General features: G+C 38.5%; 1 protein-coding gene across 1 annotated transcript in view; it reads left to right on the top strand.

Annotated features, from left to right (window-relative positions):
• The window catches only part of galnt18b (UDP-N-acetyl-alpha-D-galactosamine:polypeptide N-acetylgalactosaminyltransferase 18b), a 79,252-nt gene extending 55,980 nt beyond the window's left edge, over positions 1-23,272 (top strand). Inside the window, exons 7-11 of the mRNA XM_053317228.1 lie at positions 9,728-9,913; positions 12,383-12,520; positions 16,926-17,021; positions 19,285-19,449; positions 23,126-23,272. Coding sequence (XP_053173203.1) covers positions 9,728-9,913; positions 12,383-12,520; positions 16,926-17,021; positions 19,285-19,449; positions 23,126-23,272 — 732 coding nt within the window. The remainder of the gene's footprint in view (positions 1-9,727; positions 9,914-12,382; positions 12,521-16,925; positions 17,022-19,284; positions 19,450-23,125) is intronic.
• The last annotated feature ends 2,746 nt before the right edge of the window (positions 23,273-26,018 follow it).

The raw sequence follows: 26,018 nt of genomic DNA, 5'->3' as shown, positions 1-26,018 counted from the left end.
ATTAAACAAAAGAAGAAAGCTAGTAAACCGTTCCTGATAAACTAATGAAAATGCCATTAGTATATCCATTCTTCTAAGTCCATGTTTTTAGACAGGATGTGATGGTAAGTGGTACGTTAATAATTCAAGACTATGAATCTTCACATGGCTGCTGTATAGATTACTGCAGCCCTGTCTCCTACAAATTACATTGATATGCATTTATTCTTCACTAGCAATTTATGTTCAAGGGCAACTTTCAGAGCCAAGTGAGGGCCAGTGAAAATGAAAAGGGTGGAGGATGTGGGGGTACAGTAGATGGGCATGTAAAATGTTTACCCTCACTACTGGCAGCTGGCATTGTTTCAAACATCACACTAATGGGGCTTTTCCATTATACAGTTCTACAGTAGCACTGCTCGACTTGACTTGACTGTTTTTTTGCTTTTCCATTAGGGATAGTACCTGGTACCTGGTGCTTTTTTGGTACTCGCTCTGGTGAGGTTCCAAGCAAGCTGAGCCGATACAAAAATGTGACGTCAACAGACTTCTGGCCACTGATTGGTCAAAGAGTGTCGTCACCAGAGTCATGAGCGTGACGTCCGACACAATAATCAAACCCACCATTTTCAAATATCGGCAACAGCATTACAGCGATTTGGCTCTCTTCTCTTGCTTTTTCTTTATTTTTTAAAATTAGGCAGCATTTTATTCATATTTGATCCTTTTTCTTAATTCAAGTTTCATATAGGTACATGTCTTTTTGTGTTTTTCATTTATTTATAGTTATTTACATTTATTAAATAAAAATAAAAGTTTATTGTTAAATTGTAAAATATCATACCTCCATTACATATTTTTGTCACACGTTTTTGATAACCACATTTGAGGGGATGCTTTATGTATATATTCTGTATATAAGATTATTCCAATATCCATATATTTGATTTTTTTTACTCCTAAATATCAGTATCTGCATCGGCCCCAAAAGCCCAGTATCAATCAGGCCCCAACACACACACAACACTTGTGACAGCTAGTGGTAATTTTGAGTAGGTGGGCTAACAAATCCATTCCACAATTTTCACTATATAGGACAGAATGTTTTGTCATGTAGCCGACAATTTCAGAAAAGGGTCCACCCACAGAACTTGTTGGTCCAGCTAGGGATGCACTACAAAACATGTTCCAGCTGTAATGACTGCCAATACTGTAGGTATGGCAACCTTTTTGCAACACATTGTGTCAAACATTATGTCCCAAATAATTTGATAACCACAGCAAAAATAACATTATAGAAGACAGACAGGCAATACATAGACAGGAAAGCTATGGGAAATGTGTGTGATGGGATTTTTTAAGAGGTTGATAGGCTTGGCTCTACCTTATTTGAATAGAAACTTACATCACCAACCTTTCTGGGACACAAACAGATTAATTATCATGTCTGGCTCACTTGTCAGCATAGCCAGTGCCTTCAGAGAGAAAAAAAATAGATGAATAATTTGATCTTCTTAGTTGTAGCCTAAGTATCATTGCAGACTTTATCCCTGCAAGCTCCACACTGTTGTACATCACCATCAGCTCACCTTTCAGTTGTTGTTCAGATATTCAGCTGTTCCAATGTCCAGCTGATTCTGGGGAAACCATTAAAGGTCAATAAATTCAAAAGACACGGAGTTCCGGGCATCTCTGTCTTTATTTCGCAGCAGTGTGTGGCTCCTAACACATTTTTAGACTGCCACATCCTGCTGCAGCTGTGTCTGCATCTGGATGTAGCTGCGTATCATCTGTGGTCAGGTTGTCCTCCAGTTTTAGCTGTGAAGCAGGCAGAAGTCTCCAGGGTCTGTCTAGTTTTGAGAGAATCCATGAGTCGCTTTTGAAGAATGCTGTATAGAATATCAACATGCATTAAGGGCAGAGTGGAGAAAAGATAAAAAGAAAAGAAAGTTCATATCCCCCAGCAATGCCAACAGGCCGTGAGCTTGTTGGATTGACATGCTCTCCAAAGACTGATCCTCCTGGATTTTTTCAGAACACTGTTTCAAAGTGTCTGGATGTTCAAACACAGTGTGGACAGTGCGGCTTTTAAAGTTCCCCTTCTTTGTCCTGACAGTGGGATCCTTCTGCCACATTATCCATTTCATCCAGGACTGAAGTTCTCTTGGGGGACTTTAAGAAAAATGTTGCAAATGCTGAAAAAATATTTTGACAGGTGTGAGAGATGAGGAGGTCTGCTGCATGATACAGTTTAACTGATGGGCCTAGAAGTGCACAAAGTGTGTGTGAGGGAACGTTTGTTTTAACCTCATCTGCAAGCCTGATGATGGGCCGCTCATTACAACTGTCCCATTGTCTGTGTAATCAGTTTCTTATCAATTCTTCAGATCAATTCTTATTTCTTATGCCGCAAGATTCTTCCTCAGAGCTGCAGTTCTGTCCACTAAAGGATAGAACATTTTCTCCATAACAGAACCTTCAGTCATGTACCTGAGCTTACACCCACCGCATTGTTGTCTTATTAGCTTACACAGTCACAAATAATGCTAACCCTAACCCCTAACCCTGCCATATTTCATCAGCCAGTTTTTGTCCATGAACAGCAAGTTAACAATGAAGCATTTGGGTAATGTGAGATGGGTGCATGGCAAACTGTCTGTTTGACAGGTGATCAGCTAACAGGTTAAAAATCTATAAAACAGAAAACTGGTCATTGAGATCCAGAAACACACCCCCAAGTCTTAAATTACACCCCACAAAAATGAATATAATCTCACAATTTGATTTTGAACGCCTGTTTTTCTTTACCAGCTTGTTGTGTATAGTGATGCAGTGGCCCTCATCAAGTTGACAGGCAATGTTAACTTTACCCAGCTGATGCTACTATGTTTGAGCTGTAATAAATAAGCCCATTTAGATATATACAGTACTATGTTTTCTTGTGACTGTTTGGTGCTGTTTCTGTTCTAGGCTCTACCAAAATTTAAAACTGTTCTAAGGTTTTTAACAATAATTTTCTCATCTTCATTGTGAAAGACACGAAGGGCTTAGCCATGTTAGCCCATTTGAACCAGCCATCCCATCAATTCCACCAGTCTAATCAACCCTGTAGATAGCCTAATAAAGATTCTCATCATTGTCATAATTTCTTAGACAGAAAATACTATTCTGGTATTATATTGCCTTCAGTCCAACAAAGCTTGAGCACGATTTAAAATGACAGGACAAAAGGTTGTGACTCTCGTTTAATTCCCGTTAGCTCACATATTGTATGTAAAGCATTTTGCAAGATATTCAAACTGTAGGCAGTTTTTATGGATGAAACTTGAGCATAGAGACTAATGGTGAGATTATTATTGCTGTAGGTTTAACGCAGATTGCTGTTGTGACCTTTATTCAAAGCAGCATGAAAAATTGCAAACACATTTATGTAAGAGGCTAAAACTGACTTTACCAGTTTTCTGTTGTGAAACACAATCAAAAATTCAATCACTCCTGTTTGTTTGGAGGCTGAAAGATAGTGGCGATGATGTTTCCTGTTTCTCTTTCTCTACAAGTTGCTTTAGGATTGTCTGAAAATGGTACAGCACTTCTGTAGAAAGGACAGGAAATGTGCTCCCCTTTTCAGGCAGCAGACAGTGTGAAATGATACGCATACAATGGAAATTCTATACCAATTGTCTGCACTGCCTCAACTCTCTGCTCTGGGCAGCATAAGAGAAAACTCAGTTTTACCTAAAAGTAAATCTGTGCTTTGATGTGAAGGGTTTTATTATCGCAAAATATATTAGGGTGTTGTTTTTTTTGGGGGGGTGGGGGTTAAAGCCAGTCAGGGTTTCTGGGCGGACAGGAGAGGTGGTGCAGGAAGATGAAAGCAGATAGCTTCACATATACTGAATAGTAGTGAAGCCATAACACTGAGTATGAAATGAAAAAAGGAAATTCCTAAAGCAGCATAGTAAATCACAGGAATATGGTGCAAAAAGTTCCTGATGTTCTGCTCATCTTGTCGCAAGGCTGTAGAAGTGTACATTTCCTTTGCTATTACATTTCTTTTCAAGTTTGGCATTTATCATTGACAAGGTGTCACCACATTTTCTCATCATGAACTACAAGGATGCTTTTAACACCATTGCTCACTACATGGTCATTACTAATTTAACAAAAGAGGTTATTTTGAGTGCATATGAAGAAATAATCTCCAGGAGTATGCCTCATTTCTAAGATGTTTATTTTAAATGTCTCATCCTGAAGACACTGAACCAGTTTTAACTTGTATGAGCCTTTCCACTGGCTTTTTCCATGCCGTCTCCTGCTGAAAAATATGTATTCAGATAGATGCTCTGCTCCCATGATATCCAGACATCTAGTGATATTCAAATGTGTGTCAGCTTTTATTAAGGAGCATGATGTTTATCATGAAAATGCTCCCTACTTCATCATATTCCCACCTTCAGCTTGCAGTGATAACTCATGGTTCTTCAGATCTCATTCCACACAGCTTGAAACCAGACCATATCTTTCTTCTTTTTTTTCTTTTTTTAATCCCACAGTGTTTTGAGTGTGTTTGGTATTCTCAGTGAGTCAAAACATCCCATTATGTTGCTATGGAAAAAGTATGGTAACCAGTATGTACCCTTCTTATTTGTCATGGTTCAACAATGTCCAACTGACAGTCAACATTGGTTTCTATTAAGCCTGACTGCAGTTATTCCAACACCTTAACCATAGCGGTGTCACATCATAAAACTCAGATCAGAAAAAATATAAGTGTTTGGAGGGAATGGACTGACAATATATTCTGTTGTTTAATTTGGAGGACTTAGGTATTTATTCATGCTGATAGTTCTGGTTTTATTTGTCTTTTGACATTTCTTCCTCCACACCAACACAAGGTGATTACAATAAAAATCACACTGCTGACAGTATTGAAAAAGCATTTTAAAAGATGCAATACATACAAAGTCAATGCCCAGTACAGAAGGTGTATGGATAATCCAGATAATCCAGTTACCCACTGAAGAAAAATCCATATGAAAACTGAGGTCTGAAAATCCGTTCACCTCCATTGTTTTGATATGGAGGCCAAGATCTCAGAAAGGGTTATCTCATAACCTGGACAAATAACTTAAGCATAAGCATTTAATAGTGTCTGACACAGACACCCCAGGCAGCTGGTTAATATTTTATAAGAAAGTCTTCTACTGGCTAAATACACTGGTTTTGTTGGAAATACTGAGCTTCATGAAGGGCGAAAGCATAACAGAACAACACTGAGCATATGGATGGACAGTAGAAAAATGTTTAATGCTGCAGGAATAGTTTTAGACATTTTATGGATGTTTGATCTTTTTTTTCTGGCTGTGAAAGCTTTGGAATCCGTTGTAACTGACATAGCTTCAAGCTGCTGCTGTCGTTAGCGAAGAAAAAAAACACAAACATGTTAGAGCCGACTTTGATGCCTGCAGGGGAGCACTTGAAACTCTAAAGATAGATTTTGGGTGGAGTACTTTAAGGCAAAGAGCCATACACAAACTAGAGGTTGCAAAAAGTTCATGAAAGAATTCAGTAGAATCCAAAAACCTAATTGTTAAGCTTCAGGTTATACCGTATAACTGCACTGAGCATAAAACTGCATCATTATTATGCTTCATATCCTCAAAGAGTTTAGGAAATAACCTTGTGAGTACTCCCATCAAAATCCACTTTAATCCATTAAATGCTCTGCTTGGTAACTGGCACCGCTCTACAGAAAAATTACCAAAGCACTTCCACTCGTATTACATTTACATTAAAGGTATTTAACACCTGCTCTTATCCAAAGCAAATTATGATCAGGGCAGCAGTGAATTTAGCTCAGATCCATCTAACCAAATACTGTTTCACTGCTTCTCTGCCTTAAAAATTCTACCAAAAAAAATTAGAGGAAGAACAGCTAGACAGTGAGGAAGAAGAGATTTAGACAGGAGCAGAAGGATGTGGCAGAAAGGTGGGTGTGATATAAGTGGGAGTATTGGGACGTGAGGTATTTCTTGTGGAGATTAGTTTTAAGTTTACAAGGGAAGGGAGTGGTGTGCTGTCCTGACTGAGATTGCTCCATTGCTGTGGAGTGAGGACCTGACTTCTAATAACACAAAGTACACTCAAACATGGACTGTAAGCGGCAGAGATGGTATTTGTGTGTGCTGCAGTGCAGGGGAAGTATGACACCAGCAACCCCAAGTTCTTCTTCATAATATTCACTCGGTGTCTCGCTATAGGATGCAGTCTCTTGCAGCCCTGATAGAAGCATTTATCTCAATCCGCCAATCTTGATTGGCCGGTGAAAGTTGTTCATCCGCCTCGCACCTGCTATATATAGTGTGCGCGGATAACACTCCCTCAATTCAAGGATAACACTCCCTCAATTCAAAACCTCTTCTCACCTGAGAACTTATCTCACGTTGGAGCCTTTCACTAGCTTAACAGTTCACCAGACGGATCTTTGCTATCTTCCGTCACCAGACACTAGTGTCGTGCTCTGGCTTCTGCCTTGTCCGTTCACACCAAATCGGACCGGTAAGTGTTTTTTCCAGCCCCTCCACGGTGGAATTCCTCTCGGCTCCCCTTCACAGACACTCGAGTCGGTCGAGTTAAGTTAGCACACCAACTACTCCTCTCGACCCCACGCTAGCACACCAGCTAGCCACGGCCCTTTTCTCCGCTAGCACTCCAGCTTGTCGGCGAGATACTGACTGCTAAAGGCGGGGGGGGGGGGGGGGCTCCTGCACCCGGAGCCACTGCAAAAGTGGGCCTGGCCTGTGAGTGGCTCAATTTAACCACTGCTGGGCTCCCTCAGAGTGTGGTTAACACTATCCAAAACGCCAGAGCTCACTCCACTAGGTCTTTGTACAACTCTAAGTGTTTGAACGGTGGTGTCTCAAACGGAGCCACATCCCCTTTCAGTGTTCTATGCTAGCGATACTGTCACTTTTACAGGACCTGATTGATAAGGGAAAAGCCTTTTCCACAGTTAAGGTTTATCTGGCAGCTATAGCGGCTTGCCATCGAGGATTTGGGGACAAAACAACAGGCCAACACCCTTTGGTGTGCCGGTTTATGAGGGGCGTGCACAGTCTTCTCCCTGGCTCCAAACCACTGATGCCTCCGTGGGATTTAGTGGTGGTTCTGGAGGGGCTTAAAGGCCCCCCATTTGAGCCATTGCTGGGAGCGAGTCTCAAACACCTGTCCCTTAAGACAGTGCTGTTACTGGCTCTCGCCTCTGCAATCAAGATTGGCGGATTGAGATAAATGCTTCTATCAGGGCTGCAGGAGGCTGCATCCCATAGCGAGACACCTCGCTCATATTATTCGAAGAACTGCGCTTATGTTAGATAACCAAATGTTGTACAGACCAAATATCACTCCTGGATGTTTTTGTAAACCTAATTTCTGTTTGACATTTTTTTTACAGCATAGATATGAAGGAAAGTCACTTCAAGCCAAGATAATGCCACCATCTTGGAATAAAGTTAGTGTAAATGTTTGCTGCAGTGTTGTTGAGGTGTGCTTTCCACTCCAGCGGCACACTGGAAACAGATTGTGTGAAGCACCCTGCAGATGATCGTGGGTTTAAACACTTAAGGAGTGTGCACCAGCATATGCATCAGTGAAAAATACTTGTATTTTGAGCCAAATAGCCACGCACTGTCTACAGCTTTTCACAGCAGGATTTTGACTTCCTCAACAGTAATGACCTGTTTCTTGTCATTTATTTGTTTAAAAAAAAAAAGAAAAAAAAGTGGCAGACAATTGGTGAATGACAGCAGGAGCTACACACAGGTGCAACCTGAAGAGATTTTTTTTTATTGTCAGATAAGACACTTAACAATGAGGAAATGGAGGAAGAATTGTTTTTTTAGGGAAGAGGTTGCATAGAAGCTAACATTGAGTGTGTTATGAAAGTGCTGGCACAATCGTTCTATTAGTGTGTGTTACTGCCATGGTTATACTGCACATGTTTACAAATCCTCAGTCATCTGTTCAGTTGGGTTTGGAGAAATATAATGAAGCTGCACCTCATTATTTTGATTATTACAGTGAACAATGTTCATCACCATTTCACAAAGCGTCTGGTTTTAGTTTTCAGTGGACCTTGTTTCAGTGGCAATACAACGTTTTCTATTACAAGTGTTTCAATGCTGTTGTTTCCTTTTTCAGCTCAGGTTTTGTTTTCAAAGCCAAATTTTATTCTCAATGCCAAAATATGTTTGTAATTCATCCTTGATGATATTCATCTCCAAATGCTGCATATATTCCTTTTGATGGAAATGCCATAGGAGGGAGGTCTGCTATGCTGCTGGGCACTGATATAACAGCTCAGTATGACATTTAAAACCTATTCATACTGAAACACTGGGTGTCCTCGACTAATGCTAAGCACAGCATATTCAAGTGATATCTGAGCATCCTCCACAGGCTCTGGTAGTGACATCTCTTTTGATGACCCCACAAAGATTTGAGCATGTAAACAGAATAGTACAACTTAATTTCTTCTGTGCAGTCAGTGAATTGCTTTGTGGTACCATTCAAATTCTTCAGATGCTAATCAGTAACATTGTACGGCCTAATTCATTTCCCTCCGAGCTTTGATTCTCATATCGTCATAAGTTTTTATGACTCAGAAAATCAGATTCTTTTTGATTTATTAATGTATTTTTTAATGACCAAATGAATTCAAATGTTAATCACTTATATGGGAAAATTGAGCTGTAAAAGGATGCAGGAACACATTACATCAATAACCACCGCCATCCATTTAAATGCTTCACATATTGATTAGAAGTCTGTGGAGGCAAGTACGACAAAGGCATGTATTTATGTGATTAAAGATAAAACCGCAGTGAAAGTGTCTGTAGAGTTCACTGGAACAAATTTAAAATTGGAAAAAATAAAAATTATAAAAATCTTTTTACCAACATTTGAATAATAATGATACTGATATTTGCACCATCACTTATGGTTGGACAGAATTATCACAGTCAGAATAAGTTGCAATGATCCACGCACCAGGGTACTGAGCCTCCCAGAGGTCTTCATTATGTGAGTAGTTAGTGCCACTGGCTTTTAGTCATCAACGATTGAGGCTTACCCTCTCAGGCACCAGGGCTATTCATATTTTCCACCATGAGAACACCACCTCCTCCCTCCTCACAGTCAAGGATTCAGTAGGATTCAGAAGGGTGCAGAGGTGATGAAGAGCTCTGCTTGTTGGCCAGCATATGCTTTAAGCAGCCTCGAAATGATGGCATCATGGCCCACTGCATTTGCTGTGTGGAGACTCCTCAGCTGCTCTCTCACCTCAGTGAACGTTAGTTTAAATCTGGGGTTTCCATCAGAATAGAGCTCATCATGATAGCTCCTGCAGTGGAAAAGACTGAAGGGTCACAGCTCTATGCACAGAAACTAACATTTTTCAGCAAGTTAATGAAACGTCTCTGCAAAAATGTGTTGTGGAGTCAGGCTTAACCAAAACCATTCACATTTAGGGGCTTCAATGCAGCACAGAAGGCCCAACTCAAAAATAACATGAACATCAACATCAGTTCAGCCTTCAGTGCAGATGTAACTTCACATCTTCAAGGCTACATTATCTGTGTGTGTTATGAGTTTTAACATTAACATTTGTAACTGAACACTGAGGCAAAGCAGGTTCACTGTTGATGAATACATTTTTTTCTTGCTATCTATTTGTGATGTGTTAAACCAGGTGTGGCAGTGTGGTGGCAGTGTTGAGGTCCTGCCTTGTGCTCGCATCGCCCACATCGAGCGTGCTCATAAACCCTACACAGAGGATTTAACGTCTCACGTGCGGCGGAACGCCCTCAGAGTGGCAGAAGTTTGGATGGATGAGTTTAAAAGCCACGTCTACATGGCCTGGAACATTCCTGTGGAGGTGAGTAATCAATGATGATTTTGAACAGTGGGTAAACTGCAATTCACAGTGTACTGTAGATGTTTTTATGTGAATAACTAGCAAAATACTTTATTGATGATAACAGTGGTATACAAATGATTCATTATTTTTGTTGTTCATGTACTAGATATGTCAATTTATCTGTGTTTTTTTACATTAAACAAAACAGGCGACATCAGAGTAAATATTCAGTTATATAAAGAACTGTGTGATAATTAGATTAGAAAAATTTCATTTACACTAAGCACTCATTTTATTATTCTGAGTGACAGTGTTGCACAATCAGCAGTTTCTTTGCATTCACCATTTTTTGAAGATTATATTTATGAATTTTTTTGCCTTTTTTAGATAGATTACAGTAGAAAATGCAGAGAGGAAACCAAGAGCAGGTTTGTGGTTATATAGCACTGTTATTTTTATATACTCGGTATTAATGAGAGTATTCTGAGCTCATTTACTGGTCTGGACGAGGGGACAAAAAAATCAAGTGATGTTCATTTTAGGGATTTTATGTGATACAAAGATGTAAAAACTAACCAAAGGGACAATTATAGCCCTGGATTGACAAAGCAGCAATCCATCATATTATTTCTTCCATTTTGAAGTGTTTTCTGTGTCACAGTTTTATAGACAGATGAGATTAAACAGTATATGCGAAGCTGCACAGATTCTGAGCCTCTTTGATGTAAGTACATTTGTCCCATTTTTTAACGTAGGCTGTCAACTATAAACTAGCAAAAGGCTGAACTGACAGAAATCAGAACAGTTCAGACTTCAATGTGTGCTGAAAAAACCTCAATATCATAAATGAGAATATTACAATATGCTGAAGGTTGCATTGTATTAATAACATATCACAAATTACAGTATATTGCAATATGCATTATCTGTAAAATCCCTAAAACAAGTACCATGGCAACCATTCACAATATGTCAAAGCTTGACTTCCAGCCGGGCCAGGGTCGTTGTTTTTTTTTTGGTACTTTTAAACCCATACACAGGCATTGTTATTGCAGCCCTGCAAATGGAGCATTCATACAGAAGTCCAAGTCAGATGTGACCAAATGATGCAGAAATATGAATACAGAAGATACCAAACGATGCCGTTATAAGTCTACTAGACCAGTAAGCAGCTCCACTCAACTGGCGTCTAATTTATGTGTGAGAGGGTTGAGTGTGATCTGTAATCTGCTGCACTCCTCCCATCACAGATGTTCAGTTGAATCAGGCCCCTGACACCTCCAGCATGCTCAAGAATGACTTCTTGTCACTTACAGAATGGCCTAAATTAAATATGTGCCACAGAATGAATAAATGTTTCATATGATTTAATATAACGGTCTAAACAGAGACATCAGTGCTTTGAAATCTCAATATAAAGGACAGCAATGGAATTTTAAATGATGAATGAAAGAAAATAATTTGATTACAGCTGTGACATTGAAGCCACATCAATAATAAAACAGAAAGAAGATGTACATAATTAATTTTCTTAGCAAAAATGCAATCAATGTATTCCTTTGAATCTCTTTATTTGAGGCTGTATTGTATCATTTTAGATGTTGAATAAAGACATACAGATGCCGACTCTTACTCACACAATGTCTCATAGTTCGCAGTGTCTTAGTACATCTACTTGACACAAAATGTGTAGTCTACACACTGAGCTAAATGTCTTTACTGTTGTTCAGCACATACAGGTTTTTATTTGATATTGAACTGGATTTGATATCAAATAAAATACATATTTGTACTATGTTGCTTTATATTAAATGCAGCATCCCTTAAAGGCTAACTCAAATGTTTGTTCACTGAATTTTTTTTTCTTCTCCTGCATAAATTGTTTGAATATGTAAATCCACGTTATGAATAGATGAACATCTGCAGGCAATTCATTCAGTCAATAATGAGCCGTTTAACAGAGTCTGTACTCAAGAAGCATGAAATTTAGCCCCAGATTTAGCCCCATGAATTAACCACACAGCAAAAATGTCAGCGTTAATTTACCTCTGAGAATGTAAAAATCAACACTGTACCCATCTTCATGGGAGTCTGCGCTCATCTGAGTTCACTTTTAGATGTTTTTGGGCAGAGAGCCACGTCAGCAACATTTACACCCAGTGCAGTTTTCACTCCAGGTTTTGAGTTATTATATAAAGTGATCAGTGATGTTATGCGAGATACAGTGGACAACTCTGGGCAGATTGTCACAGGAGACTAGCCCTGATGTGGATGTCTGGAAAATAGATGGTTTTCAAGTCAGAACAGTAAAAATAAAAAATCCCACAGAGTCTATTCAAATACATGACAAATGGTTGCACAATGCCTTTCAACGACTGATGTCTGATTTGCTTCTCCACAAACCACAGTTAATCAATTTTATGCTTTGTATGCTTCTGTGTGTTTTTCTCTGCCTGTGTGTATGTGTGGTTGCTTGCTTGAACCCAGGACTCAGGGATTGATATTGGTGATATCTCTGAAAGGAAGGCTCTGAGGAAGAGGCTGCAGTGTAAAACTTTCCGGTGGTACCTGGTCAACATCTACCCTGAGATGAGGATGTACAGCGACAACATCGCATACGGAGTAGTAAGCCCTCATCGTCCTTATCCCAAATTCAATTTGGTGTTCGCAAAAGCCAAAACAAGGCTGAAGCATGCCTGAGCAAATCGTTTTAATCCCTTGTGCTGAGATCCGGATGGCTGCAGTCAGGAGCACAAACATTTCACAAAGTTTGCTGCTGCAACTTTGACTTTTCCTTTAAATTCACTGAAAAAGAATATGCACATATATATATGTTGAAGCTTACTTTAAATATAGATTCTGCATATCCTGCTAGAGGGCTTTCCAGTTGAATTTTATTAGTGAGAGAAGCCAGAAAAACTGACAGCCAACAGTGCATACTGGCAGTGTTTGTATTTGCCCATTTCTAGCTTCATTTCCACGGTCCTCCCACTTTGCATCACTGTGATGCACCCTAATACACAGTGACACAAAGACTGCAGTGTTGTGGCTGGGCTTTCAGTTTTGTGTACAAACTGACAAATGGTGGATGGATGTAGTGAGGAAATAGTCCAATGTAGTTACGTTCATTTCTTTGATTTACTCGTCCTCATTATTCTGTATTTGTCATATTTGCTGTATGCATTTGATGGGTCATGCTGGCGTGGTGGTTTGAGAAGTCATCAAATGAGAGAAAATCATCACAATGGCAAAAAATAAAATAGGCCAGGCCACACAGCTAAATTACTGTATTTAAGCCAATGAGGTCCCCAACAGGTGTCACCAAGTGTAGCACATGAGTATTTTTCACTCTACTGCACTAGAAATCTTTAGACTTAAATTGGTGTAGAGGAGCACATCGAGTGCTGCCCGTGGATTTACTGATTATCAGATAGAAGTAGACATCTCCTGAGCCAATGGGGAGCTGATTCATTCCTAGCTGTGTTCTTCTGATCTCAGATCTTTACCTAACTCACTCCTGACACAAAACCACCATCCCCATGGTGCAGTTTGTATCTCGCAATCAGGCAGACCTTTTGTCATGACGCGCATGAATAACCCTCTGAGTCTGAGTCATGTTCATCAAGTGTAAAGCATTGAATTAGCATTTTTATAATCCAAAAATGGTGTTTGATTCACATTTTAGATGTTTCAACCTGTATCTCGTCCTGTATTTTCTGTAAATATTATCTATATTTATATTCTCTTTATGGGAATCCCTGTAAGGACGCCTGACTGATGTCAGTATTAGATGGTTACCGCAGCACATAAACATCTTTCTCTTTTCACCTTTGCTCAAGCTCACACTGTCTTGTGGATACATTTTCATATCAACAGCAAGCACAGCAGCAAACTGGGCTTAATGTTTGGTTAATAGTTTATTTCCCCTGTAGTAGAAATAATGCAATCTTGAGTTGAAGAGAGTAGGAGGCAAAAGCCTCATCCCTACTGTGATTTGGCAGTAGCTTATTTTATCTGTGGGTACCACACATGATCAGGAATTATCTGTTACCATTATTCATGGTCCATAAAACTTCAAATATGCTGCACAACTCTTCTACAGTACACCATGCTTTATTCATTTTATCAAATGTACATGTGGTCTGAGGGTGTTTCCAGTTCACTTACAAAATATATTGTCCATTGATCTATCATGTGACTTATAAATCATTCTATGTATACAAATCATATTTTCTCCTACCACATACTCCTACTTTCTTTACAAAATACTATATACTCTTGTAACACAAATTCATAAGTAAATATAAATCACCATCAATAAGAAACATATCAGTTTTATCAGAGTTTTCTTTAGCAAAAACAACAACCAAATCACCATTAAAAGTGTGTGTGTGTGTGTGTGTGTGTGTGTGTGTGTGTGTGTGTGTGTGTGTGTGTGTGTGTGTGTGTAAAGGTGTATTAAAGTAAAGAACTAACCCAACATAATCAAATAAAAAGAAGACTGTCAGCCAGAGAGTGAGAACTGTGGTGCAGCCAGGATTAATGCTGCGCTCTATTTACCTCGGAAGTTGGAGCTGGTAATGACATCACAGCCAAGTTGACCACATTCCAGTAGGCTATAACAAGTCAGAAAACCATCAAAAAACAAAAAAAACAAACTACCGTATTGAGTGTTGCCAGTGTTGGCAATACCAGCTGATAATGCATTACACAGTGTTTGTGCATACAAACAGTGTAGCAACATGTCCACAAATGAAAATTGGTCAGTACTGTGTGTACGACTGATTTAATGAGACACAAATAATACAGAAGAGCTCATAAACAGTATATTACTACACCTTTCACACTGTTGATGTGTGGTTTGAGGTCAGGTTGGTTCCAAGTCAGATATCCAACTTCAGGGGGCGTCCCAGCTGAAATTCCAACTTCCCAATTCAGATGGAAGGCACCGTTAAATAATGTGGGGAGCACACCGGGGTCCTCAGGTTTTCCAGGTTAGCTGGCGAGCATCAGACAGGTGACACAGCAACTGCAAGATGACAAGGTCTATGTGTCTTCAAGAAACACATTTTGGTGGAGGCTTACATAAGAAGGTTGATACCACTCTCATATCTGTCTGATAAAAATGTAGTTTAGCTTATTTTTGTTACGTTTGTCCAAAGGTAACAAAATCTGTCTACCAGCACCTGTAAAGCTCACTAATTAGCATGTTGTGACTTGTTTATTTAATCTGTTAAAAAATACAATAAAACAAAGAAACAAAAGTGTTACAATGACAAATTGCAGATTTCGAGAGGGTTATGTGTCTCAAATGGTTGCAACTGCTCAGTGCCAAGAACAGACTAGCACCTTACTGCCCATAATACCATGAATTGATGTTTTTACACTGATTTGTATGGATGACTTGTTAAAAAGTCTTGAACTTTAGAGGTGTTAGTAGTGGATTTTCTTAAGGAATATATAATAGTGGCATCAATCTTCTCCTCTAACTCTACTAGAAATAAGTGTATTTCCCAAAATGTCAAACTACTAACATCCCATCACAGAATTTTTCTTAAAAAAATCTGCTCTGTGGCTATGTGAGAATAAATGTGATCCAGTATACATTTTTTTTTATGTCTTCATCATTACATTTGGTTAGATGCATAAAATATGGTGTACTGGAGAAGAGTTGTGCATCATGTTTTAATTTTAATGAATTTGCTTTGAAGTTCACATTGATCTGCCTCTTGCTGTGTGTGCGTTCTGAAAGTTAAAACTGACAGATTCACAGTGTATCAAACGTTCATGTTAACAACTCTAGTCTGACTCCCACTTTCACTTGATTATGGTCAATATTTTGGTTAGTCTGTGCCTGTAAACACATATTATCGACTTTACTCCCACACAATCCTAGCAATAACACTACACTTATATAATATTACTCACTCGTAAAGTTAATAGGGGCACTACCTGATTTAAATAATTCATTAGGACGAAAATAATTAAATTCTTTTACCTGAAAGTCATGAGTTCTGGATACAGGAATCACCAAACCTCTGATATAAAGGAATATAAATACAATAACTTGGCAATAAATCATGGTATTTATTAAAATACTACGGAATAGGAATGAATTAGGAAACACTAAGCATATGTACATATATACAATTTGACTGAAATAATGAATGGATGCATAAATGAATGAGTAAATTAAATTAACAAGTTATTGCAGACAAAGAATTAATTAATAAATTAATATTATCAAAAATGAGTCACAATGCAAAAAGGGCAGATTAACTCTAAGTACATCCAATAAAAAAATGATTTTGGATAGCTCCTTGCATCACCTCTGAGACAGAAGCATGGTAGACGGGTTTCCTACTGTTTCCGTGGCAATGAAGGGCTGATGATGAGGTGAACTTTCCAGAAAGTGTCGAACTAGGCGAAGCAGAAGATGCCAGAGTAACAGCCAGATGGGCAGACTGCAGCAGATTCAGTGAAGCACTTCAGTCCACTGCTTCTCAGGAGGATGAATCTAGTCTCAGAATAGCTGAGGCCACGTAGTGGACACACACAGCAGGGAGGTGTCCCAGTCTCTTTGCATTGAGTGGCAGGTTGCAGATGCATGGGGCTTTAAGCTAATCAGAAGAGTCTTTCATTTTAACTACATGACAAATACAGGAGATTAAAAAATATATATAACTACATTAAAAAATAAAAATATATATACCGGTGTGGGCTTGGCTTGTGGCTGAGGCATCTTTTCTCTCAGCCATAGACAAAAAAGGACAAAAAGCCGTGTGTGTGTGTGTGTGTGTGTGTGTGTGTGTGTGTGTGTGCGGGCGGGTGTGCGGGTGTGTGGGTGTGTAGGTGTGTAGGTGTGTGTGTGTGTGTGTAGGTGTAGGTGTGTGTGTGTGTGTGTTCTCCTGTACCTACACAGACAGGCCCAAAAGAAACATTGTTTTTGAAAGAATTTAACTATCCTACACAATACATACATTTGATGTCTTTGTGTTTGTTTGTGACCATGTGTGTTTTTCTTTATCAGCTGAAAAACTCTCTGAAGAATGATCTGTGTCTGGACCAGGGGCCTGACAATGACAATGTCCCCATCCTGTACCTTTGTCATGGGATGACACCTCAGGTTAGAGCACCCTTGAGCTCTCTCTTTCTCTCTTCCATTTTGGGTTTTTCTTATTCAATAAAACCTGTTTGATTGTGAAGAAAAATAACTTGTTTTTCCTGAGCTTTCAGATTGGATCAAATTAAGTAACTTAAACTCATAAAACAGGATCAGCAGCAGTCCTCTGTGTTTTTAAATACATCACCATTTTTCATATGTCTCCATTTAGAGGTGACTTCACTGAATCCAGCTCAGAATAAAATATTATAAATTGTTATATTTTGTTGAAGTTAGATTGCACCAGGTTTATACACAAATGAACACTTGTTTCTGTCTCCAGCTTTCTTTGGTTTGATGTCATACTTAGAAAAAGGCTTTACTTTTATTTTTCAGTTATCTCATTCATACAGACATTTAAAAGAAAAAAACCTACATTTCTTTGTGTCATTTTAATCAGTCATTTCAGTAATGCTTTTGAAAGTGTGTGTTTGGACTGCTTATTCAGAATCTCCAGCCTCCCCCAGCTCCTATCGATCCCGTCATCCTATTATGTCTGTGTAGATTGTTTTCAGAGATTGCTTAACCTTGACGTGACAGTTGTAAACTTGTCTTATAGAGTAGAGCTTGATCTCACATTATCCTTCACAATTCAAGTGAATCTAGTGGACCTATTTCACACTCATTACCCCAGTATTGATATTTATACCACTGTGCAAATTAAAAGTTGTTTAGGAGAATGTTTTAGTTAGATATCTTGTGTTTTCTTTAACAAACTCATTTGTCAATGTGTACAGCCTTTTTCTGAGGCCCAGATAACATAAAAACTTGCTAATTATAAATTGCTATATGCTCTAAATCTTTTATAAATCCAGGCTACAAACAAAGGATTGGGAGTAGCACCTAATTTCTAATGAGATTAGGGATTTCCTCTGAAAGACGAATCTAGACTGCTCTATTTTTATGTTTTAGTGTTACATCATCAAGTCAAATTAGTCCCTGCTTTGCCTGTATGATTGTACATACACATAAATAATTAGTTGAAAAGTGTGGCATTGTAAGTGGCAGATTCTTTTCACTGATGTTTACTTTTGGAGAGCTAGTCGCATCAACGTGCTGAAAGAAAATTGCACAGGCACACTTGAAAGGACAAAGCTTACAATCCGACACATGGCTGACTTTATAAGAGCATGTTGTCAGCAAACATGCAGTAAAGCACTTCAGCACAAGCAAGAATAAAACATATCGACATAAGCACTGCAACAATGAAAACCACAGCCACGTACATCCTGGCAGCCTGCGCCACTCCAAAAAATGAGCAGCACCAACAAAAAAAAATCACACTTGTCAGGGTATTAAATGTTTGGTGTGAAGTAGGCAGGTTGGGCATCATCACACAAATAAGATTAGAAGAAGGGAAGGATAAGAGTAAAAGTAAGATAGGCAGCAGAATAACCAAACATGGACCTGACTTTTGTTCAATAAAAGAAAATGTCTGGTGTGATTTAACAGCTGATGGGGTTTGTCAGAAACAATCCTTCTCCAGCTCTCCTTCTGAATGAATGGAGTCCCTGTTAATCTTCTCCTTTCTACCCAATTTTACTCTGATATAAATCAAACTCCCCTGTCCCCTTCTTGTATGTCTGTCAGTTCTGCAAACCAATTAATGTAATCCTCCCTTACATTTTTATTGTTAATTTGTTTGTTTAAAACGGCACTTTCCAGCAGTTTCCCATCCTATTCCTATTTTTAACATTGTGTACATCACTGGATTTATCACTCTGTATGAACTGCATCAAATTAAAGGCACCGTTATACCAAGAAATTGAGCTGCACTGTAGATATAATTGACAAACTCTTGCTCTCATCTTCAAGCTGCTTACCCTTTCCCTTTTTGCATACAAAAGAGGGGAATTTCAGTTTCAATCAGCTAAATATGGGCAAACAACTGCCCTTGAAAAAAATAATTAGTAAGGATTCGATCAGAGACAGCACAGTTTTTCAGGTTTTCTCCCCATTCCTGAATTAATAATTAGCTTCTTTGGTGTACACTGTCATGTCTTTCAGTCGCGAAAACTGTATAAATAAGCATATTTAGTGTATGTAAATTAACCTCATAGATGTCTCTTTTCCACCTTAAGACAACCCAAAAGCAAGCTGCATAGATTTATAACCCATATGATTGTATGAAGCTCAGGAAGGGCCGTTATCTAAATGTCAACGACTGCAGTATGAACATACAGCACAGCCACCACCATGTTCACAACAGGATGTGTTGTTATTGCAGAATGTGTACTACACCAGTACTCAGCAGCTCCACATCGGGCTGCTCAGTCCCACCATTGACGACGATGACAACAAGTGCCTGGTGGATGTGAACAGCAGACCACGCCTCATCGAGTGCAGCTATGCCACAGACAAACGCATGAAGCTCCACTGGCTCTTCATTCAGGTGACAGCACAGGACACAGCCCACAACAATACACAACACAGGGTCAGAGGGAGCTGTAGGTCAAAAAAATACAAAGTCAATATCGGCCTCTTAGTTTATATTCAGCCTCAGTTCCAGTAATTTATTTAATGTGACAGGAAAGCTAGCTGTGGAGGTGGCTGTTAATCATGCAAGTGGTTTAATTTACTGTTTGACTGGAGTTCCCCACAATCCTGCATCTTATTTGAACATGAAGAGTCATTGAAATTTAATGATTGTCTTTCTTCATTAGCATCTCTGCCTGCAAACTGTTTTATACCAGGACACGCAGCCACCTCACAAAATGTCCCATGACAGCGGGTGGATTGGATTTACTGCATGCTTGATTTGGTTTAAAAGATCTCATATTGTTGTCTGCTATGCTGTAATTTCAGAGTTAATTTTAGATTTTTGTTCTTCTTTCATCTGAATATGTGTAACATCTGAATATGTGTAACATCTCAAATGTGCGTTATGTTAGAGGCTTGTTATAACAAGTGCAATATGCTTTCAGACACGTTAAGCAGGTGACTCCATCTATAGTGTGTCAATGTGGCTTTTAGAGCATAAAGGGCACTTACTGTGAAAAGGTTTCATATGCTTGAACTCATATGTCACATATCCTCACTCTGAAGTGTAAGTGGTTATTTTAGTTAACTTTGTATAATTTAGTAAGTAGGATAGGGGCACATCAGCAAGGCTAGAGCATATCATGTCTCTGAAATATGGCATCAATTATTTACACAGTTTTGACTGCACATGTGCAAAGTGTCAAGCTCAAACAGAAATAAATTAATGTTGTGTTCTCAGTAACAACTTTAGTGAACACAACGCTGTACAAATTAGAGATATGAATCTTTTTCATCTTAATTCAAATGTTGCACCTTTCCACACAAAGCCTGATTAACTGAAGATATGTTTAATCTCTACCCAGCGATTTGTAAAACATTTGCTTGATTTACCACAACATAGTGATTCTGATAAGACTTGATTTGTGGAAGAAATGAAATATGTGTGTACATGTACAGATTAGTCACATGTCTTGGCAAGTGTTATAAAGGCTGTGAAAAGATTCAAACACATGCTTAGTGGGTGAGACTGTGTATTTTGGTTTGCCTATGTGGTTTGTGGGTATGTGTGGGGGATTTTTGTATAACAAATACCTATTGTTCAGTACTGTACTGTATGCTCACATACATTTATCAGCCATGAGGATCATCCTAGAGGACCAAGACATTATCAGAATTTTTAAACCCAGAGCAGTTCTTTCTTACTAGTTCAAGATTTGAAGGGATTTGGGGTTTTACTCGAGCCTGGTTACCATCTTCATCTCAGATTTGTTCAGCAGTTCATAAAGGTCTGTTTTGATTGACAGCTGTTTCTCCAGGTTGAAGAGACAATTGACCAATCAGAGCTTTGTTGGTAGGATAAGATTGGTGATGTTGTTGTCCTATACCACAGCCAGAAATTAGCTATATCCATTAGAAATAGAACTGTTTTTGATCGAGCTGCTCTTTCCAATGCTAATAATTGTCCTTCAAGCTCAACTGTTATTACTTACTTCTTCTCTTAATGTTTTTTTGTCTTACCAAGATACTCTTTCATTGATAGTGTAACTGAGGGGGTGACCCACAGCAACCTAAGAAAAAATATTTTACATTGATACAACAATATTAACGAGTAGTTTTTAGTTGAGCTTGAAGGACAATTATAAGCCTTGGAAACAACAGCTTGATCGAAAACTGTTCTCAATAGAAGGTCCAACTTACTTGTTTTGGAGGCTTTCAACCACATCCTGTGGCCTTCCTCAGCAGATGGAGTTGCTCAGTTGTGAAATCTTATCATTTCTGTAGGTCACTTGTTCACAGTTCAGATGACGGGTGGTGCACTCAGAGTGTGGATCTATAAAAAACACAGTATTTTACACAGGTCTGGCTTTAAAATACCTTTTCATTTTTAGCGCCTTAATTGCTCTGCACATAGGACTTATGAATTGGCTCTGGACATCCCTACATCATGGTCCATAAATGCCCACTTCCATATAAATCTGTTATCTATAAAATATAAATATGTCCCCACTAACAGGCAAGACTATTCTGGAAATACAAAAAGACCAATTTGGTCCACAGTCTGTACAATCTATCCAATCCTTCTGTCTTTTCCTCCCACTTTCCATTGTATGACTCTCACATTATTGGAAAGAGCTCTCTCCTCACAGCTATTCTCACTGTTGAAGGCCTCATCTTCAGTCACTTTCCCTTTGTCAGTTCTGACACTGTAATGAGAAAAACCTGCCTCATTTCATCAGAGCAGCCTGAAATATTTCCGCTGAGCTGATGTACGCTTTCTTTTCAGATTCTGGCAACAGCTGTCATTAGAGTTTGTTAATGGTTGGACCTTACCTCCTTTTGCGCTAAAAGGTTTTGTTCCTCAAGGCTCCATATTTCTCATCCTCTCATAATTCAATTTCTTGTCTTCTAATTTACTTTAAACAGAATTGAAATGGCTCTGAAACATGATGTGAGGTCTTTGTGTCCTTCATGCCTTTGTTTCAAGCTCTTTTCCACCTCTGTCTGTCATGTTTCTGTGTCTTGTTTTCCTGTTTTGAGCAGTGAGTTGGGATTCTTCCCCAAAAAAAAACTTAAAAATGTGCTTCTAAATAGATGGTTTCCATGAATTTTATTCTTGCATGTGAGGGCTACATATTGCTTAAAAATTAGACCATTTGAGAAGGAAGGGTTTGGATTTGATTTACCATATAATCTGCACACGAATATTGTACAGATATATATTGTACAGTCACTCAAATGTCTAAAACCAAAGTGGGCATCATATCGGACACCTACTACCATTATTACTAGGGATGGATCCTCAAAACCCATTTCACAAATGAAAAATGAAAAAGTTGAAAACATCCAACTGCTCACAGTGGCTTGTGTAGTTTTGTATTATTTGGTTGCTTGCTTGAGGTGTTATAACCATTTGTAGGAATACCAGACTGATACAGTATATATAAAACCGTTTGACATTTACATACTTTCTTTTCTTGGCTCAAGCTTTAACTCATTTATCAGTAAAACATCTTCATATATCCACTTTTTCCTCATACTGACTGACTGTGAGTTAATGTTTGGCATATTAACCTGAACAGAACTCTCAGCCAACAAGCATGAATATTTTCCTGTAAACCCTTTCTTATTGTTCTTCCCTCTGTGCCATTCGCTGAAGACACAAAATTACAACACTGCCATCTTCTTTAGTGACAAATCACCCAAAGTAGTGAATTAATCAGGGCTAAAGAAAAAATCTTCGGTGCTAAAGCCCTAAATTCCCAGCACAGGCGACTCCCTTGCTTTTGCGTCAATCTTTTCACCCAGTGTAGTCTCTCAAAAATATTGGCCCAGATGCGAAGAAAACTTATTATTTCACTGGCAATTGTATTGTTGTTTTTGCCTTGAAACCATGTTGATGTTATCTGGTGGGCGCAATGAAGATGATAGCGTGAATCAGCCAAAACACCCAAAGCTCAGAGCGCATCAGCTCACATCCATATCCATTCACAGCAGTGTGGGTTTAAAGGAGACAAGTTATATTGTGCACATAAATTGTTCTTCTGGAGCACAGCACAATTTTAACCAGCTTGCTTTTATCTTTTCAGGGAGGATCCATTCAGAACAGGAAATCAAAGAGATGCCTAGAGCTTGTTGCAAGCAGTGACAATGAGTTTGGCTACCAACTGGCTCTGCAGAAATGTACTGGACAGAAATGGTTCATCACAAACGTGCTGTTTAGCAGTTTCTTATGATCATCTGCTGAAAGGAGCACTGGAGCGAATAGCACACCGGACTGGATGGAGTTGCTTCTTTTGTGTGCACATGTGTATGTGCGTGTGTGCTTGCAGTGTGTGTAAGAATACGATACAGGAGTCAGAGAGGATGAGCGATGCATGGTTGAACATGTTCATTTTGAGCACCTCTGTGTCCTCTGATGAGCAGTCAACATCACATCGTAAATGTTAAACATTTTATTTTGCCTACAGGATCAGCCATAGTTGGCGGATATTTTGCATTGCCAGATTTGCCAAGGTAGTATATTTAGTATATTTTGTGGTAAATACAGTACAGTCAGATTTTCGTTGACTTAAAAGATGTTATGGGTCCAATATGTTTTTTTACTTTGTTCATAATTGCTACTGTGTAGCATGCTTTCTGAACCTGTCCCTGCTGTAATTATTTAATTTGGTGTCTCAGGTTTGTAGGTTTATTATGCGATTCAGCTGTACAGTTGTGGGAAAATGTTGGAATAAATCTGAAAATTATAGATTATTTTCTAAATGTAAATATCCCAAATATTTGTAATATATAACAGTAAAATAACTGATGTAAAATATTGAGTGCAAGTGTCTTTTTTCGTGTGTTATTTTAAGCACAATCTGTGATTCAAGTCTTAACAAAAGGGTCACCTCATCATTGAAATTGCAGGACTGGAATCTGCCATCAGCCTTTATAATATTTTTGATTGTCAAAAGTGTCTAATTCATACAGAAGCCCTGACCACTCAACACACTACAAATATAGATAGACAAAATACAAGCAATATACTTAACCAATTTGACAACACATGTGCATAACAAAACATTCGGCATATAAAAACACCAAAAGCAGAAACACATTTGCAAATTCAGATAACATGGCCAAAGACACAAAGTAATACAGAAACAATGTAGCTTGCACAGTACCGCGCAAAATGAAAAATAAAACTGATAAACACAACTGGGCAGTTGAGTTGTTGCCAGGATTTGTGGCTCATAGAGTAGTAATGTGTGATGTAGCGTGATTTATATACATTATACTGTACGCTATAGAAAATCTGCAATAATAAGTGAATGATGCAATAAGAATGTTAAAACAAAATATCAATTTTAAAATTGTGTTAGTTAATCTTCATGCACGCACACAGCATTCAGAAAGTACAGAGTCATGGAAGTGATGTAGTCAGTTTGTAATGACAAATGCAGGGGCAGAAACTGAGAAACAGGACTGCTCTCTGATCTGTCTGTTGTGTGCACCTGGGGAGGAGACGACTGGCAGCCTGTTTTCAACACGCCAGTCCTCATTACTATCCACATTCAATCCACACTCAAGAAGAGCTCTGCAAACCATGGCATTAAATATACATGGGAACCCACTTTCATCAAAGGGACCTCCCTCACCAACACATCTTAATATATGCAATAAGAGCCCCTCTGAATGCGTAAACTTTTGAATGAGAGAAACTCAATAAAACCATATTCCCATGCTCATCCCTCACATCCTCTTTTAGTTGACCTCTTATCCTGCTGGAACACTTTCCAAAGTGTATTTTCAGCTTTAAAATTACATAGAGAGTCTGTGTATGTACATTTGCTCAATATTTTATTATCATACATATATTTATCACCCTTGTTGATTTAGCACAAAATCATCTTGTGCCACAAAATGACATGAAAAGAGTTTTTTTTAGGTTGGCACCGAATGCACTGTGGAGAATTTAATTCCCTGTAAATCTGGAGTAGAAGATACATCCAACTGCACCCCACAGTGATGAAGCTGTGGAGCTCCCTCTGTCTGAGCATGAGTCACATGCCGTATCTCACAAAAGTGCTGGCCTGATTTTGATAACATGTCTGTCTTCCCTTTTGAGATCAAACATTTGCAAAATTACAGTCATTTGAGTTGCTATGGGAATTAAATGCTGACTTTTAACAGGTACATCTCCTGCCTTTCTAGAGCAACTTTGATGAAAATTGTATTCATACGAGCAATTTGTCACAGAAGACAGGCTTTTAATTGAAACTGCATCTTCTATTAACTTTCAAGAAATATAGTGATCTGACTTTGCTTTGTGTATAATGGAAATTTGACTACTTGAACTAAAGGACAGGAAAAAGAATATTACTCCTTGATTACCAACAGGTTTGTGTTGTCCTTTTTCAATTGTTTTATTAGTGTTACTTTCCTATACTAGACCCAGGACTCTCCATTAGTGGGATTTTATATTTTGGTGTTAACATGCTGTCAGCACATTTAGGGTTAGGATAGTTGTGTGTGCCTCAGGCAAAGTGCAATTATGAGATTTGAGATAATAAAAAAACATACATACCTGTAGGAAACATATGTAAGTACAGAGGAAGAAGACCAGATGTTATTGAATAAAGGGGTAACAGCTGTGTTACCTATTTCACTGTTATGTGTAAAAGTATTTACTGGTTCAATAATTACAGGGTACAGTAATATTGTTGTGGAGAACAAGACAGGAAAAATGGCAAATCAGGATAACATCTTAGATATTCCAATGAAATGATGTGATTTACTTTTTTTATAGCTATATAGCCTTGAATGAGTTATGTTTATACTTTTAAAGGATACAGCTGGCAGTTTTCTACATTTTCTAAACAGTTGCGCTGGGTGACATGCTACTTTGCCCTGAAGATTATGGTGACATTTCTTTGTTCATGTTTTCAATCTACAGTTCTGTGTAAAGCAGACACAACTGTGCTTACACAAGAACGT

Source organism: Scomber japonicus, chromosome 1 (assembly GCF_027409825.1).
Source record: "Scomber japonicus isolate fScoJap1 chromosome 1, fScoJap1.pri, whole genome shotgun sequence".
NCBI lineage: Eukaryota > Metazoa > Chordata > Actinopteri > Scombriformes > Scombridae > Scomber > Scomber japonicus.
This window is presented reverse-complemented; position numbering and strand designations above follow the sequence as displayed.